This window comes from Microcaecilia unicolor, chromosome 3 (genome assembly GCF_901765095.1).
Source record: "Microcaecilia unicolor chromosome 3, aMicUni1.1, whole genome shotgun sequence".
Lineage (NCBI taxonomy): Eukaryota > Metazoa > Chordata > Amphibia > Gymnophiona > Siphonopidae > Microcaecilia > Microcaecilia unicolor.
In genome coordinates this window covers 353,424,673-353,441,107 of record NC_044033.1, presented here as the reverse complement: position 1 = coordinate 353,441,107, position 16,435 = coordinate 353,424,673, and the positions used below count along the sequence as shown (strand labels likewise).

The 16,435-nt window shown below is 42.7% G+C and overlaps 1 protein-coding gene across 5 annotated transcripts in view; it reads left to right on the top strand.

Moving 5' to 3' along the window:
• Window positions 1-16,435, top strand: part of MAP7 (microtubule associated protein 7) — a 317,468-nt gene that overhangs the window by 214,511 nt on the left and 86,522 nt on the right. For all 5 annotated transcript variants that reach the window (XM_030198511.1, XM_030198510.1, XM_030198509.1 and 2 more), the window contains exon 8: window positions 13,984-14,117. In XM_030198511.1, the coding sequence (XP_030054371.1) occupies window positions 13,984-14,117 (134 nt within the window). The remainder of the gene's footprint in view (window positions 1-13,983; window positions 14,118-16,435) is intronic.

Here is a 16,435-nt window from a genome sequence, read left to right as displayed (position 1 = left end):
CACTGACGTTGCGCTGCCGGACTCGGAGGTAAATTTAAAAGAAAAAAAAAGGAAAGGGATCTTGGGGGGGAGAAGAGGGCGGGCAGTTGGGGCAGGGGAGAGAGGAACATGGATAGGATGGCAGGGCTCAGGGAGAGAGGGGAATTGCTGGATATGGAAGAATGGAGGGGGGCAGGGGAGAGAGGAGCATGGATGGGATGGCAGGGCTCAGGGAGAGAGGGGAATTGCTGGATATGGAAGAATGGAGGGGGGCAGGGGAGAGAGGAGCATGGATGGGAGGGCAGGGCTCAAGGAGAGAGGGGAATTGCTGGATATGGGTGAATGGAGGGGGCAGGGGACAGAGGAGCATGGATGGGAGGGCAGAGCTCAGTGAGAGAGGGGAATTGCTGGATATGAATGAATGGAGGGGGCAGGGGAAAGAGGAGCATGGATGGACATGGATGGGAGGGCAGGGCCCAGGGAGAGAGGGGAATTGCTGGATATGGATGAATGGAGGGGCAGGGGAGAGAGGAGCATAGATGGGAGGGCTGGGCCCAGGGAGAGAGGAGAAATTGCTGGACATAGAGGGGAGGGGAGAGAGGAAGGAGATGAGATGAGGGAAAAGGAAGAGAGGAGAAAAACTGCACATGGATGGAGAAAATAGGCAGAAGCTGGATCCACTGGACAGTCAAGTCTGCGGAGGACCCAGCTTTTACTTATGGATGTAGGACAAGAAATGAAGAAGAAAGGCGGAAAGTAAAGAAATAAATGGAAAGGAAGCCCTGGAAACGGAGTTAAGAGGACAGATAGCAGCAGAATCGGATACTGGGCCAGCATGATCAGAAAAACGAAGTCACCAGACAACAAAGGTAGATAGGTGATAGGGAAGAAGCTGGAAACTACAGGCTGGTAAGCCTTACTTCGGTTATTGGAAAAGTAATGGAAGCCATGCTGAAGGAAAGGATAGTGAATTTCCTGAAAGCAAATAAGTTGCAAGATCCGAGACAACATGGTTTCACCAAAGGGAAATCGTGCCAAACGAATATCATTGAATTCTTTGACTGGGTGACAGGAGAATTAAATCAAGGACGTGCTATGGACGTAATCTATTTAGATTTCAGCAAAGCTTTTGACACGGTTCCCCACAGGAGGCTCTTGAATAAACTGGATGGGCTGAAGATAGGACCCGAAGTGGTGAACTGGATTAGGAACTGGTTGACGGGCAGACGCCAGAGGGTGGTGGTGAATGGAGTTCGCTCAGAGGAGGGAAAGGTGAGTAGTGGAGTGCCTCAGGGATCGGTGCTGGGGCCGATTCTGTTCAATATATTTGTGAGTGACATTGCCGAAGGGTTACAAGGTAAAGTTTGCCTTTTTGCGGATGACACCAAGATTTCCAACAGAGTGGACACCCCGGAGGGAGTGGAAAACATGAAAAAAGATCTGAAGAAGCTAGAAGAATGGTCTAACGTTTGGCAATTAAAATTCAATGCCAAGAAATGCAAAGCGATGCACTTAGGGAGTAGAAATCCAAGGGAGACATATGTGTTAGGCGGGGAGAGTCTGATTGGCACGGATGGGGAGAGGGATCTTGGGGTGATAGTATCTGAGGACTTGAAGGCGACGAAACAGTGCGACAAGGCGGTAGCCGTAGCGAGAAGATTGCTAGGCTGTATAGGGAGAGGTGTGACCAGCAGAAGAAAGGAGGTTTTAATGCCCCTGTATAAGACGTTGGTGAGGCCCCACCTGGAGTATTGTGTTCAGTTTTGGAGGCCGTACCTTGCAAAGGATGTCAAAAAAATGGAAGCGGTGCAAAGAAAAGCTACGAGAATGGTATGGGATTTGCGTTCCAAGACGTATGAAGAGAGACTTGCTGACCTGAACATGTATACCCTGGAGGAAAGGAGGAACAGGGGTGATATGATACAGACGTTTAAATATTTGAAAGGTATTAATCCGCAAACGAATCTTTTCCGGAGATGGGATGGTGGTAGAACGAGAGGACATGAAATGAGATTGAAGGGGGGCAGACTCAGGAAAGATGTCAGGAAGTATTTTTTCACGGAGAGGGTGGTGGATGCTTGGAATGCCCTCCCGCGGGAGGTGGTGGAGATGAAAACGGTAACGGAATTCAAACATGCGTGGGATATGCATAAAGGAATCCTGTGCAGAAGGAATGGATCCTCAGAAGCTTAGCTAAAATTGGGTGGCGGAGCAGGTGGGGGGAAGAGGGGTTGGTGGTTCGGAGGCGAGAATAGGGGAGGGCAGACTTGTATGGTCTGTGCCAGAGCCGGTGATGGGAGGCGGGACAGGTGGTTGGGAGGCGGGAAAAACTGCTGGGCAGACTTGTACGGTCTGGGCCCTGGGAGAGACAGGTGCAAATCAAGGTAAGGTATACACATGAGTTTGTCTTGGGCAGACTGGATGGACCACGCAGGTCTTTTTCTGCCGTCATCTACTATGTTATTATGTAGAAAAGATCATTTTATTTTCATTATAGTGTTTGGAATATGTCCACTTTGAGAATCAGGTGTTCAACGTTAAAAGTTTATATTTATTTACTTATTTATGGCATTTTATCCCACATTAAACATGAATTAGGGTGTTTTGTGGCTGTACATGAGAACTGTGATATTATGATCCCTTGTTTCATATTGTTGACGGTCTGCATTTTCCGTATGGGTGGTATATTGGTGTATTAGGTTCTGCCCAGTGTAATATTTATGGTACAGTAAGGTTCTGAGTGTGTTTTTGCACAAAGTTGTGCATAGTGTTTTGCAGTTGAGCGATTGTGGTTAGTATATGATTTGAGCAACCACTTTATTCTTTGACATTTGATACATATCTAATATCTAAATTTAATAAAAGGTATTAATTATGACTTTTATTTTTATTTTTTCTGTGTGTTATCAGACAATTATGGATTTAAGCTCCACCCCTGGCCCCACCCCTAACCCCGCCCCCTTTAGCCTCCCCAAACAGTTGGGCCACCGACCGCCTATGCTCACATGAATATTATTGAGTTTTCACTGCTGTGTTTAAATCACCAGTTGATGATAATCTCCTATATTGAGTTTACAACTGTATTGCTGGACATTTTTTTCCTATTTTCCTTTCCCAGCTTATTTTTCTTTTGCTCCTTAATCCATTTCTTTACTGTACCTTGTTACATTTGGAAAACCAATAAAATATTTGGGAAAAAAAAGTAATAACACAGAATTTTTGGACCTTAAATTACCCTTTGATTCTGATCTCTTTCCATTTCCAGCTGATAAGTTTGGCAGACTTTGCTGAATTCACTGTTTCTGATGTTCATGTCCTGTTAACTTGTTTTTCAAGTTCCCAATGTGCTTTAGATATCTGTCTTTCATATTTGTACAATCAGCCCCCTCAGAATGTATAAACTAGTTATATTATTTATTTATTTATTGATACTTGTAGCTCACATTCTCCGAGGACAAGCGGCTTTGGTATTCTCACAGCTGGGTAGGAAATCCACGCCAGCCCGGAAACCGGCATTTGAAATAGCAAAAAGGTTTGCTAGAGCCTTCTTAGCACACCGCACGTCTGACTGTGCATGTGCTGAGTGCCTTTCCGCCCGTCGTGCAGCCGCGCTCCTCAGTTCTTTTTCTTCCATGTGAGGAGCAGCACTGATTTTCTCTGGCTCCTCTGTGTGCCCGGGAAAGAGCCTTGACCGTCTTTTTCAGTGCTTTGTGAGTTTTTTCCTCATTTTCTTTTAGTTTCTGTTCATTTCATTTAAAAAAAAAGTGATTCCCTTACTTTTTCTTTAGTTTATTTTCCCCGCTTCCTTTATTTTCCGTTGCAGCTGTTTTTAGGCTGCTTGGCCCTTTTTTTGGGGGGGGCACGATCGCGACTTTTGATTTAGCCAGTTCTGTCTTCCCTTCCATGTCATTGAAGACTCCCAGCGGCTTCAAATGCTGTACTCTGTGCAACCGGACCATCTCAGGCACAGATACCCATTCGTGGTGTATCCAGTGCCTTAGGCCTGACCATAGCTCAACTCTTCGAATGAAGAAAAGGACTCAACTGGCTCGAGAAGCCGAGAGAGAAAATGAGGCTTGGTCTGGTCTTTCGACGTCTGCATCGACATCGAGGGACACATCGACATCGGGAGTGGAGGTAGGCATGGCTGCTGAGAGGCCACGACACACTGGGAGTAGCGAGGCATCGAGTGGGTCTCCACCTGCCTCAAGGTCTCCTATTATGCAGGCCACCCGGAACTGTCCATCGTCGGACCCGAACCCGAGGCGACGGGATTCGATGTCATCATCGGCACTGAGGAGTCTCTGTGACATGATTCAGGCGAAGGCCACGAAGCACTGACGCCGTTCTCCCTTGATGCATGGTGCTGGGAGCTCTAGGGCGCCGAGAGAATCGGCACCCGAGAAGTGTCGATGCCAGGAGGACCGCTCCCCCTCCATACAGGAGGTGCCAACACGTCTGTCTCTCAGCAGCCCGGTTCCTGCTCCCGAACCCCAGGCGACTCTGCCACCGACTGCTCCCACGGCGGCTCTCGACGAGCGCATTCGGTTCTTGCTTCCAGAGCTTCTGGAGGGACTGCTGCATCAATCTACGTAGGTGTTGGGGGTGTTTGCACCTACTGCGCCGTCTACTGCAGCTATGTCTGGCCCTCCACCCATGGTGAGGTCTCAGAATTTGGTGCTGCTTGCAGCTCCAGTATTGGCTGCCACCCAGGTCGACTCCCTATTGACGTCGCTGGAGGGAGCATTGCCGCAGTCTGTGTGGGTCTTCGGCGTCGAGGCGGGTTCAGGCTCGGAAGGGAGGTGCTTTCCGACACCGAGGAGGAATGTTCATGGGAGTCAGAGGAAGATCCCAGGTACTTCTCCTCAGATGAGTCCTTTGGGATTCCCTCTGAACCTTCCCTTCCACCTGAAAGGAGATTGTCTCCTCCTGAGAGCCTCTGCTTTTCATCTTTTGTGTGGGAAATGGCTCAGGCCATTCCATTCCCTATAGACGTGTAGGATGAGCCCAGGGCTGAAATGCTCGAGGTCCTGGACTACGCCTCTCCACCTAGAGAGGCAGTGACAGCTTCTCTGCATAAGGTGTTCAGGGAAGTTCTTATGCAGAACTGGGCGTCCCCTCTGTCCCCGTTCTCCCGAAGAAGACTGATTCCCAGTACCGGATCCACGGGGAGCCTGGGTTGATGAGGTCTCAGTTACCCCACAATTCCATGTGGTGTACTCCACTGTCAAGAGAGCCAAGAGTTTTAGGGACTATGCTTTGGCGCCCCCCAGGCAGTGAAGCTAGGATCTTGGATTCTTTTGGGAGAAAGATGTATCAGGCCGCCATTCTCACTGCCCGTATTTAATCATACCAGCTCTTCACGAGCAACCACTTGCGGAACTCGGTGCGGCAGCTGTCTAATTTGGTCGATACCCTCCCTCCGGAGCAGGCCAAACCTTTTCGCCAGCTGGTCAAGCAGCAGAAGGCGTGTCATAAATTCTTGGCCAGGGGCGCTTACGGCACTTTTGATGTTTCATCTAGGATAATTTAACTGAAAAATTGATATAACAAATGATTCTACAAGAGCAAGAAGTGATTATGATCTTGAAAATGATAATAGACCAGAAACTTTGAATAATGAACATTATTATAGATGATTAATATCGAGATTATTGTTTTCCCAGAGTTCCGGTTATGACTCCTAAAGTTTTCCTCAGAAATATTTCCTCAATTATTACTTTAAAAGGAGTGAAGCCTGTGAAAACTGGGATTACTTTAATCAGTGGAATCTGAATTTAAGTATATGTATTGTTAAATAACTTCTGTTTTTTAAAAGAGAAAGAATGTAATCAGATGTATTATTTCTAACTAATATTGGACAATAAGTATGTTTTCAATGAAATGATTTGACTATACACCGTATTGGCCTTGAAGAAGCCAACCAGATGATCAATGTGGAATAATGAATTAGACGAGTAATATCTGGGGATAATCAGGTTAATACCACATTTTTTTCCTGTTTACTGTTTAATTGATCTCCTTGTCTTGTTTCACTCTCCCTATTTAGTGGTCTAAGGAAGAGAATAGAATTACCTGACTGAAATAATTCCTATATATTACTTTCTCTGTATTTCTGGCAAGTTGTTTTATCGCTTGTAAAAATTTTAATGGTTATAAATAAAATATAAATAAATAAAATACTACACTGTAGTTTCATCGCATGCCCCCTAGTCCTACTATTTTTCGAAAGCATGAACAGACGCTTCACATCCACCTGTTCCACTCCACTCATTATTTTATATACCTCTATCATGTCTCCCCTCAGCCATCTCTTCTCCAAGCTGAAAAGCCCTAGCCTCCTTAGTCTTTCTTCATAGGGAAGTCGTCCCATCCCTGCTATCATTTTCGTCGCCCTTTGCTGCACCTTTTCCAATTCCACTATATCTTTCTTGAGATGTGGTGACCAGAATTGGACACAATACTCAAGGTGCGGTCGCACCATGGAACGATACAACGGCATTATAACATCTTCACACCTGTTTTCTATACTTTTCCTAATAATACCCAACATTCTATTCACTTTCCTAGCCGCAGCAGCACACTGAGCAGAAGGTTTCAGTGTATTATCAACGACGACACCCAGATCCCTTTCTTGGTCCGTAACTCCTAACGTGAAACCTTGCATGATGTAGCTATAATTTGGGTTCCTTTTCCCCAAGTGTATCACCTTACACTTGCTCACATTAAACGTCATCTGCCATTTAGCCGCCTAGTCTCCCAGTCTCGTAAGGTCCTGCTGTAATTTTTCACAATCCTCTTGTGAATTAACGACTTTGAATAACCTGAAGGAGAAGACCAATTCATAAGATTTATCGAACTGGGTTACAAAAGTTAGGCAACCAATGGATTTGCCATCGTAATAGTTGAAAAGAGCAAGTTAATGAGGGAAATTATAGTTAAATTTAAGCCACTATGGCAAGTTGTATAGTAATAATTACCCAAGATGTCAGAGGAAGAATCATAGTGGTTCAAAAACATTCATTCTATGTAGGTAGTGAAGAAACTTGTTAGAGAGGAATGGCTTTAGGAATTTACGGATAATTAAGTAACTTGAGATACGTTTTATTTCACTTTGAATTGAATTCCACGATTTGACTCCTAAGTGTGAGAAATCCTTATTTAATATAGATTTGAGTCTTATGTTTTTGTAGTTAGGAAAATGCAGAATAAGTAGTCCCTTGAATTTGGAGAAGCATCATAAATAGGGAGATCTAAAGCATCATAAATAGGGAGATCTAAAGCATCATAAATAGGGAGATCTATCAGTTCCAACGTATAATCTGGAGCCGTCCCATAGATTATAAATAAACATGCAAGTTTTGATCATAATTCTAGCTTCATAGGTAGCCAGTGTAACCTATTTAAGATTGGAGATGCCCTATCAAATTTGGATGCTTTGCAAACTAATCTAGTGGCTGTGTTTAAGATAGTTTGACATTTCTGAATTAGAGATTCCTTATTCCCTAGGTAGACCGCATTACAATAGCCTGAGATAAAACCGGTTTGAACAAGAGAATGAAAAGTGTTTATTGGAAAGAAAGGTCTAATTCTTTTTAACTTCCAAAGAGACTTGAAGGCTTTGGAGACCACGGAGTTAATTGGTCCTCACAGGTCAAAAATTGGTCAATGACGACCCATAGTATGTTCAGTTTATACTCAAGTGCGTAGGTTGGGACTGTTATGAGGATTAGAAATGATTAGGAATTTGGTTTTCTTTCAATTTAGTTTGAGATGAAAGGCAGAGGCCCAATATTCCTTCAGATCAGGGATGTTTTGGATAGTGTTAAGGATATCCTGAATGAGATTATCAAAAGGTAGGTAAATAGTAACATTGTGTTCATATATAAACGATTTTAAGCCTTTGACTTCTAGTATGCGTCCTAATGGTTCCATCATGACGTTAAAGAGTATGGGGGAAATGGGAGAACCCTGTGGCACAATGCTATTCCAATCTCATCCAATAGTGAGGATAGAATATTATAGTCGACTACATCGAAAGCGCTCAACATGTCAAATTATAAGATGATAACTTTCTTTCCAGTGCTCACTAGTTTTCTACATTTAGATAATAAAGTATTACTCCTTATTAGAATTGTTTCAACAAGGTTCATTCCCTGCTTCCTTAAGTGAAATTATTTTGGCACCTATTTTAAAAGATCTAACCAAAGATACTCAAGAACTTTCAAATTACACACCCATTGTAAAAATTCCGCTATTTGTAAAAGTAGCTGAATGTATTGTGTCTCTTCAATTATCTGCTTATTTGGAAGATTATAATATCCTATCTTCAACACAATGTGCATTTTGTAGAGATTTCAATACTGAAACCTTATTAGGGACCCTACTAGCAGAAATACAAAAGTAGATAACTCATGTTCATCAAACATAGTCACGAAAAATTGAAAAACAGCACCAAAAATAGGAAATGAACAATAACAAATCCCCTGCCGCAGGATCCTACCCCTTTGCGATCTGCTTGGGATGGTCCTTAACTGATTTGTTTTACTATATTTCACACTTTGTAACTGCTTACCCCGGGGTCCATAACTACCTCTCCGGAATTATGTAAGCCACATTGAGCCTACAAGTCGGTGGGAAAATGTGGGATACAAATGTAACAAATAAATAAAAATGTTGCTACTGTAGAGTACTGGATTACATATAAAATAGCGATATTCACCTTTAAGGCTTTCAGGATAGGTAACCCGGACTATCTCTCTAGGCTCACCATTCCCTACACACCCTCTAGTGTCCTCCACTCACTAAATGACCACTGTCTAGTTTTACCAGGCCCCAGACTTACTCATCTCAAGTCCACCAGGCACTGCACTTTCTCTCAATGCTAGTCATGGTTGTCTTTTTTTTTTTTTTGTTTTGTTTTGTTTTGTTACATTTGTACCCCACGCTTTCCCACTCATGACAGGCTCATTGCGGCTTACATAGGGCAATGGAGGGTTAAGTGACTTGCCCAGAGTCACAAGGAGCTGCCTGTGCCTGAAGTGGGAATCGAACTCAGTTCCTCAGGACCAAAGTCCACCACCCTAACCACTAGGCCACTCCTTGTCTGTGATGCACATCTCTGTGATCGCCACTAAATCCAAATTAGCCTCTTTCATCACAACTTCAAGATCTAAAACCTTATTTGCCGTACTTTGGCATTAATATCTACTGAATGATTTAATGGGACAGAGTGAACATAGAGTCAGCCAAGGGAAGTCTTGCCTCATCAATTTGCTACATTTTTTTCAAGGCATGAATAAACACATGGATAAAAGTGAGCTGGTTGATGATATCAAGATTGCTTTGGCATGAACAAATGTGCTAAGGCACCTTCTTTAGAGGAAAATATAAAATACTAATCCGCGTGTTTAACGTGTGTCCTCCAGCTGCCTGGACTACCTATCCACTCTTCTCTTTTCATATGCACCAACACATACATATGGAGCTATTCAGAGGCTTCCTGCATCACGAATATGGCTAGACACCATTCATTCTACAGCCTTCTGCTATCTTGAACCATATCTATGGAACTCACATTCATATGGAGACTTCTTTTAAAAAGTTAAAAGCCCTCCTTAAAATGTATTTTTTCCAGATATCCTATAGTTGACCCCTGTGCCCTCCAGATTTACTCCTGCTCTCACTTGTAACATGTTACCTCTCTTTCCTAACTTTTTCCTCCTTTTCTATATATAGGTCCTTGCTAACTTTGTAATATCATTTCTACCTTTCATCAGTTGTATATTATAAGCTGCCTTGTGGCACCCTGCATGATTTGGCAGTATTTGAAGTGTTTTAAAATAAAGTAAAAAAAATGGGCAAAACTGAAAACGTCTCTTTGATTGTGATATAAAAAACCTTGAACAGGAAAATTATATAAACAACTAGGAGTAGAGATAAGAGCAACTGCCATAAATTATTAAGAGACACTATCCAAAAGGAATATGATAGGAGTTTAAAATTTATACTGAAAAGTTCTTTTAACATCATGGAATAAGATTTAAGCAGTTAATCAGCTGGCAATTCCCATACACTTGTATAGTTTTGAAATTGTAGACTGGCATCTTAAAGATCTTGAGAAACTGGACGTACCATTAAGGATACATTTTCATGCCAGCCAGGTAATTTATAAGCATCAGTGTATGCTGAGACTGTATATTCTTGACCTGAAGAAGGAGTGGGCCTTGTAGAGATAGTAACTCCAGGGCTATTTAACAGTCTTGACAGATCCAAACGTGCAAAACGTTTTAAAATATTAAAGTAAACACCCAGAGCTGTTTCATTATTAAACTTGGACAAGCATTTCCAGCAAGTAGAAGGAATGAATTAAGTATCCACCAGTAAACATAGGGATGAGAAACAACAGAATTTGCAAAACAAGAGTGAAAAGAACTATTGAAATAGTTAGATTACTAAACAAGGAAAACAACTGGTAAATGAGAGATACAGTGGGAAATACAAAGTGTTACTCAGGAAGCATACGTTGATCAAAAGTGGACATGTGAGCTGCATAAGGATACAGGAGGTATTTCCTTTTTCCAGAGGGCTTACTGACAGGTCTGTAATTCCCAACCTCCTCCTTACTTCCACTCTTGTGCAGTGGCGTAGCCAGACCTAACATTTTGGGTGGGCCCAGAGCTAATATGGGTGGGCACTATGTATATGGGTGTGAGTAGTGCTTCTTGGGACACTCCTAAATAATGCCTTAGAGTGCACTTGATGACAGATTTTTAATAAACAGTCTGCCTAACAGTTGTGCTGCATCAACATAAACGACATACATACTTGGAACCTATGTTGCAAACCTTAACACCACCAGTTCTCAACACACAAAAAATGCCAATAACAGCACCTTTAAAAAGGCAGCAGTGAATGTATAGAGAAAAAATATCCGCCAGAAGGCGGAGAACTCTAGCCCCACGGACAACAACAAGAAATAAATAAAAGTGGGAGGACGACCAAGGATTGCAAAGACTTAATGCCGAATGCTTTTGAGAACTATTTGATGAAGGCAAATCCTCAACAAAGGGAGGTCTTTAGAAAGACCGTTGTGAAGGTGAGCGTGCTTTGTTGTCTCCTCTGACACAACGCTTGTATAGAATGCTGCAATAAGCCAATAGTGTTCATGAGGGCTGCCCTGAAAAGACAGGCACCGATTGGTGGGTCAGAGAGACTGGGCGGGCCTGTGCTGAGATTCAGGCCCACCCAAAGCTACGCTGTGCAGAGGAACCACATTCGCCATTCTCCAGTCCGCCGGGACCACTCCAGTATCTAAGGAAGCATTGAAGAGGTCCGTCAGCTGAGCCGACAGAACTTCTCCCAGTTCCTTAAGCACCCTCGAGTGTATCCCATCAGGCCCCATCGCTCTGTCTACTTTTAGTTTGGCGAGCTCCTCTCGAACACAGTCCTCCGTAAACAGGTCTTGGTCTACCATACATCCATCGCCTTTAGCCTTTGTTTTCTGCAGCCCTACCCCCAGTCTTTCATTTGTGAACACAGAGCTGAAATAATCGTTAAGCAGTTCAGCTTTTCCGCATATTTCTCTCCCTCAGCTTCGAGCCTCACAATGCTATTATGGCCCTTCCTCTTGTCACTTACATATCTGAAAAAGGTCTTGTCCCCCAATTTTACTATATTAGCTATCTTTTACTCCATTTGCCGCTTCGCTTTCCTGATAGCTTTTCCAGCTTCTCTTTGCTTATTTAGGTATTCTCTCCTGTCCTCATCTTTCTGAGATGTCTTGTAACATGTAAAGGCTAGCCTCCTTCCCCTTTTTGCTTATGATTTATTTACTAAACAGATAAGAACAATGAGGCTAGGAATGCATTTGCAACAGTATTCATAGCCCTTGTAGAAGTGGAGATGGGAGAGATGGAAGTCATGGTCAGCATTAATGGTGGTACCTGGTGGCCCACTTGAGACTCCATGGTATACATTTCTGGAAAGGCTTAAGACCATTGCTGCAGTGACCAGGCTAGGAATGGTGGTGGTGGTGGGGTGGGGTTGGGGGGTTAACCAATCAAAATAAAAGAAAAATCCCTGTCCAGGTGCTTCTGCATGTTGGTGTATGGTGCCAGAAATCCAGTATGGAGCTCATTTTTTAAAGAGAAAAATGTCCAAAAAGTGGCATAAATGTGCATTTGAATGTGTTTGTCACAAAAACATCCAAATTGGTATTTTCAAAACCAATTTTTAGATGTTTTCCTATGACGCTTGTAAGAAGTCCGTTCAAATTACAAGGAGGCATGTCAGGGGTGTGTTAAGGGCGGGATCTAGGCGTTCCTAGCACGTGGACATTTTTCAGCCATAATGGAACAAAATAAAACCATCCAGGACTAAAACTAAGGCATTTTGAGCTAGACCTGTTTTTATATTGAATAAAGCACAAAAAGGTGCCCTAAATGACCACTGGAGGGAATCAGGGATGACCTCTCTTTACTCCCCCAGTGGTCACTAACCCCTTCCTACCCCCCAAAATGTGATTTAAAGCATTACTTGCCAGCTGCTAGCCTCATATGTTCTACTCAGGTCTTTTAGAACAGCATGCAGGTCCCTGGAGTAGTCTAGTGGTGGGTACAGTGCACTGTAGACAGGTGGACCCAGGCCCATACCTCCTGTTACACTTGTGGAGGAAACTGTGAGCCCTCCAAAACCACCAGAAACCCACTGTACCCACATATAGGTGCCCCTTTCACCCATAAGGGCTATGGTAGTGGTATACAGTTGGAGGTAGTGGGTTTTGGGGGTGCTCAGCAGGCAAGATAAGGGAGCAGTAGTGAGATGTGTATTTGGGAGCATTTTATGAATTCCACTGCAGTGCCCCCTAGGGTGCCCTATTGCTTTCCTGGGATGTCTGGGGAACCAGTCTATTAAAAATGATGCCTCCTCCTGCATCCCAATGGCTTGATTTTGTGGGTTTTGCACTTGGATTTTTTTTTTTAATAGACCATAAAACAAAACGTCCAAATCACAAAACTTTGTTCAAAACAGTATTTAAAAAAAAAAGAAAGACGTTTTTCTTTTTTGAAAATGAGCTTCTTTACTATTCAGATTTTGGATGTTTTTTGCAAAATGTCCAAAGTCAGACTTAGATGTCATATCGAAAATGCCTCGCCACATGTTCTAAATGAGCACGGAGAAAGGAAGAACTGTCAAGCCAAATAAAACACAGATCATGCAGAGGTAGAAAGATTAGATATATGCAAGGAATAAAATTATATTCTTTGATTTATTAAGCTGTTTTTTTAAAATATGCTTTAATATAAATGTTTCCACTTATAATGTATTGTTAATTATTTTTCTGCTACATAAGATGGCTGTTAAGTACAACTATTTTAGATTGTTAGGAAGCATGGTTTTGTTGTGATTTGATTGAAAACATTTTGTATATTTTATCCAGGAATGAAATAGTATCTTTACTGCATGATATGAATTTGTAAATTTAATGTAAATAAATTAAATTATGTTACTGTTAAGTTAAACTTTACTCTGTCCTGATATGCTTTAATTCATCAGGGGAGGTGGTGGGACTTTCTGTTTTCAGTAGCATATAAGAATGTCTATGATCTTTATGTCCCTAATTAGTTTCCTTCCTTCTCTTCTGTGTAACTAATCAATCTTCATTTATTGGTGGTGTGATTGCTGAAGGTTTTCCAAAACCATCATTACAAAAGAACAAATGGAATCTAGAGACTAATGTGAACAAATATTTCAAAACACAAAATAATTTTTATACAGAAATTACCAAAATCATCTCCTTTTTAATTAATTTTCAAAATTTGGGTATTTTAGTTTCTGAAGGACATCAAATGATGGTTCTGGTTTAAGCCTTTTCTGTAGATTTTAACCTCTTCTTTCTTTTCTTTCTTTTGCTTCCCTGCTACCTACTGTTGGAATTTATGTCCACTTGTCCAACACTGTTCTGTTAAAACATCCTAGTTATCCCCATTTGTCCTCGTTCAGCATCTTGCAGCCCCATCAGCCCTCAGTCCTACAAGACAGTGAACTATAGAAGTGCAGAGCGACCAAAGCTCTCAGTCATGGCACCAGAAGCTGTTGGACGTAGAAGAACTACACACTCACCTCTGGTTGGCAGTGTAAGTACAGCAAAGTAACTTGCATCTTCCTTACTTACAGCTATCATATGAATAAATAGAATAAAATGCCATTTTAAAAATAATTATTCAGAAAACATAATTTCTTCATATAGAGTGACCATATAGCTGTGTGTCAAGCTAGTCCTGATTTTACCCTACTGCATGCATGAGGATGTAATCCTGCTTTTCTTAAGGCACCGAATGAGAAAGTGAGACCTTTGTCTCCTTGTATACAAAGAGGTAAAACCAGACTGGTTTAAACTTGTGAACTAGACATAGAACTTTATGATTAATCTGTTCATACAGAGGTGCTTCGTTGTGTGTTCAGTTCTGTCACTTTGTTAGATATAATAATAAACTTAGCAATTTTTTTCTTTTCTTAGGGCCCTGTTTACTATGGTGCGCTAGCGTTTTTAGCAAGCGCTAAACACTAGAGACACACATATATTCCTATGGGTGTCTCCAGCATTAGTGCGTGCTAATTTTTAGCACACGTTAAAAACACTAGCGCACCTATAGCGCGGCTTAGTAAACATGGCCCTTAATGATGTAGTGCTGTTTTAAATGCATTCTGTTTTTCAGATACTAGTGTATAGAACTGAAGTTCTCTTTCTTTGATTAACCCCTCCCCCCCCCCCAAAAAAAAACCAACACATGCAACAAAGCTATATGCACGAGTGACATAATTTAATCTAGTGCTGATATTCTAGAGCTTTATAGAAAACATATTGGGCGTTAATGGTGGGTTTCCCTTCAGCACTGGACCTGCAGATGCCTAATTTGTTCTTACATGGCTGTCATGAGAGAATGTTCTCAGGCTTTTCCATTTATTGCCATGATCATTTTAGCAAATGCTGACCATTTAGTGGCATTTATTTATTAATTTGGATAGATTTTTTTAAGTTACTCATAACAGATAAGGTAACAGTAGCATAATAGGCTTATGGGCCTATCTGGTCTGATGATCTTCCTGTCAGTATTTCTAAGGATATCTCTCAGCTGTCAGATGAAAAGCATCCAAGATAATTTGTGACCATCTCTGGGAAAATGTGATTAAAGTAGCAGATCCAAAATGTTGTGAATGGCTGATTTTTCATATCAGGGGTCCATAAGCAGATATATGGACCCCTGACTTTTTTATTTTTCACATTAAAGGATGTGATCTGGATTGTTGTATTGTAAATTGCTCTAACAGAATTCATTAAGAACATAAGAGTAGCCATACTGGGTCAGACTAGTGGACCATCTAGTCCAGTATCCATACTGAGTCAGATCAGTGGTCCATCTAGCCCAATATCCTGTTTTAACAGTGCCAAGCCAGGTCACAAGTACCTGGCAGAAACCCAAATAATGGCAACACTCCAAACTACTAATCCCAGGATAAGCAGTTGCTTCCCCATGTCTGTCTCAATAGCAGACTATGGACCTTTCCTCCAGGAACATGTCTAAATTTTTTTAAAACCCAGATAAACATCCTCCGGCAAAGAGTTCCAGAGCTTAACTATTCGTTGAGTGAAAAAATATTTCCTCCTATTTGTTTTAATATTTCCATATAACTTCCTCAAGTGTCCCCTAGTATTTGTACTTTTGGAATGAGTAAAAAAATCAACTTATGTCTACTCGTTCTACACCACTCAGGATTTTGTAGACCTTAATCATATCTCCCCTTATCCGTCTCTTTTCCATGCCTTTCTGTAATCCGTTGGGTTGGTTGTGAGCCCTTGAGCCCCGACCGAGGCCCGTAGATCGCAGACCAAGGCCGGGGGGAGACCGACCCCCCACTGCATGCCCCAACTACCCAAACCCCTAGTCTGCCCCTTCCCCCAGCACCTCAGGAAGAAATGTAAATAGGCATACAAACGGGCCTCGAGGCTGAGCCGGAACCCAGACACTCAGAGCCACTCGTACGGGGCTCACGGCCAAACTGGAACCCAGACACACCCAGGGAGGGAAGAAAGGAACCCAGGAGTCCCCCCAGGACCCCGGTGCCAGCCACGCGCTGTACACCAGCCACAGGGCAGGGGAAAACAAAGAACCAGAGCGGGACCACACCCTCCCAGGGGACCGGCGCAGGGCAGGGTAACTAATACAGGAAGGCCCCCTGTAACCACAGGCGGATGTGGAGACAACAGCCCAAAAGACCCCCCTGACCCGGGGACCCTGCAGCCTGGGACCCCACCCCAGGGCAGAGGGGAGAATGAACACCCCAACCCCACAAGCCAGAGTCAGGAGCAGCAAACAAAAGGGTAACCTAAGCTCCAACCAAATACCAGGGTAAAGACACAGTAAAAGAGAAAGGAAACTTCTGACAATACCCA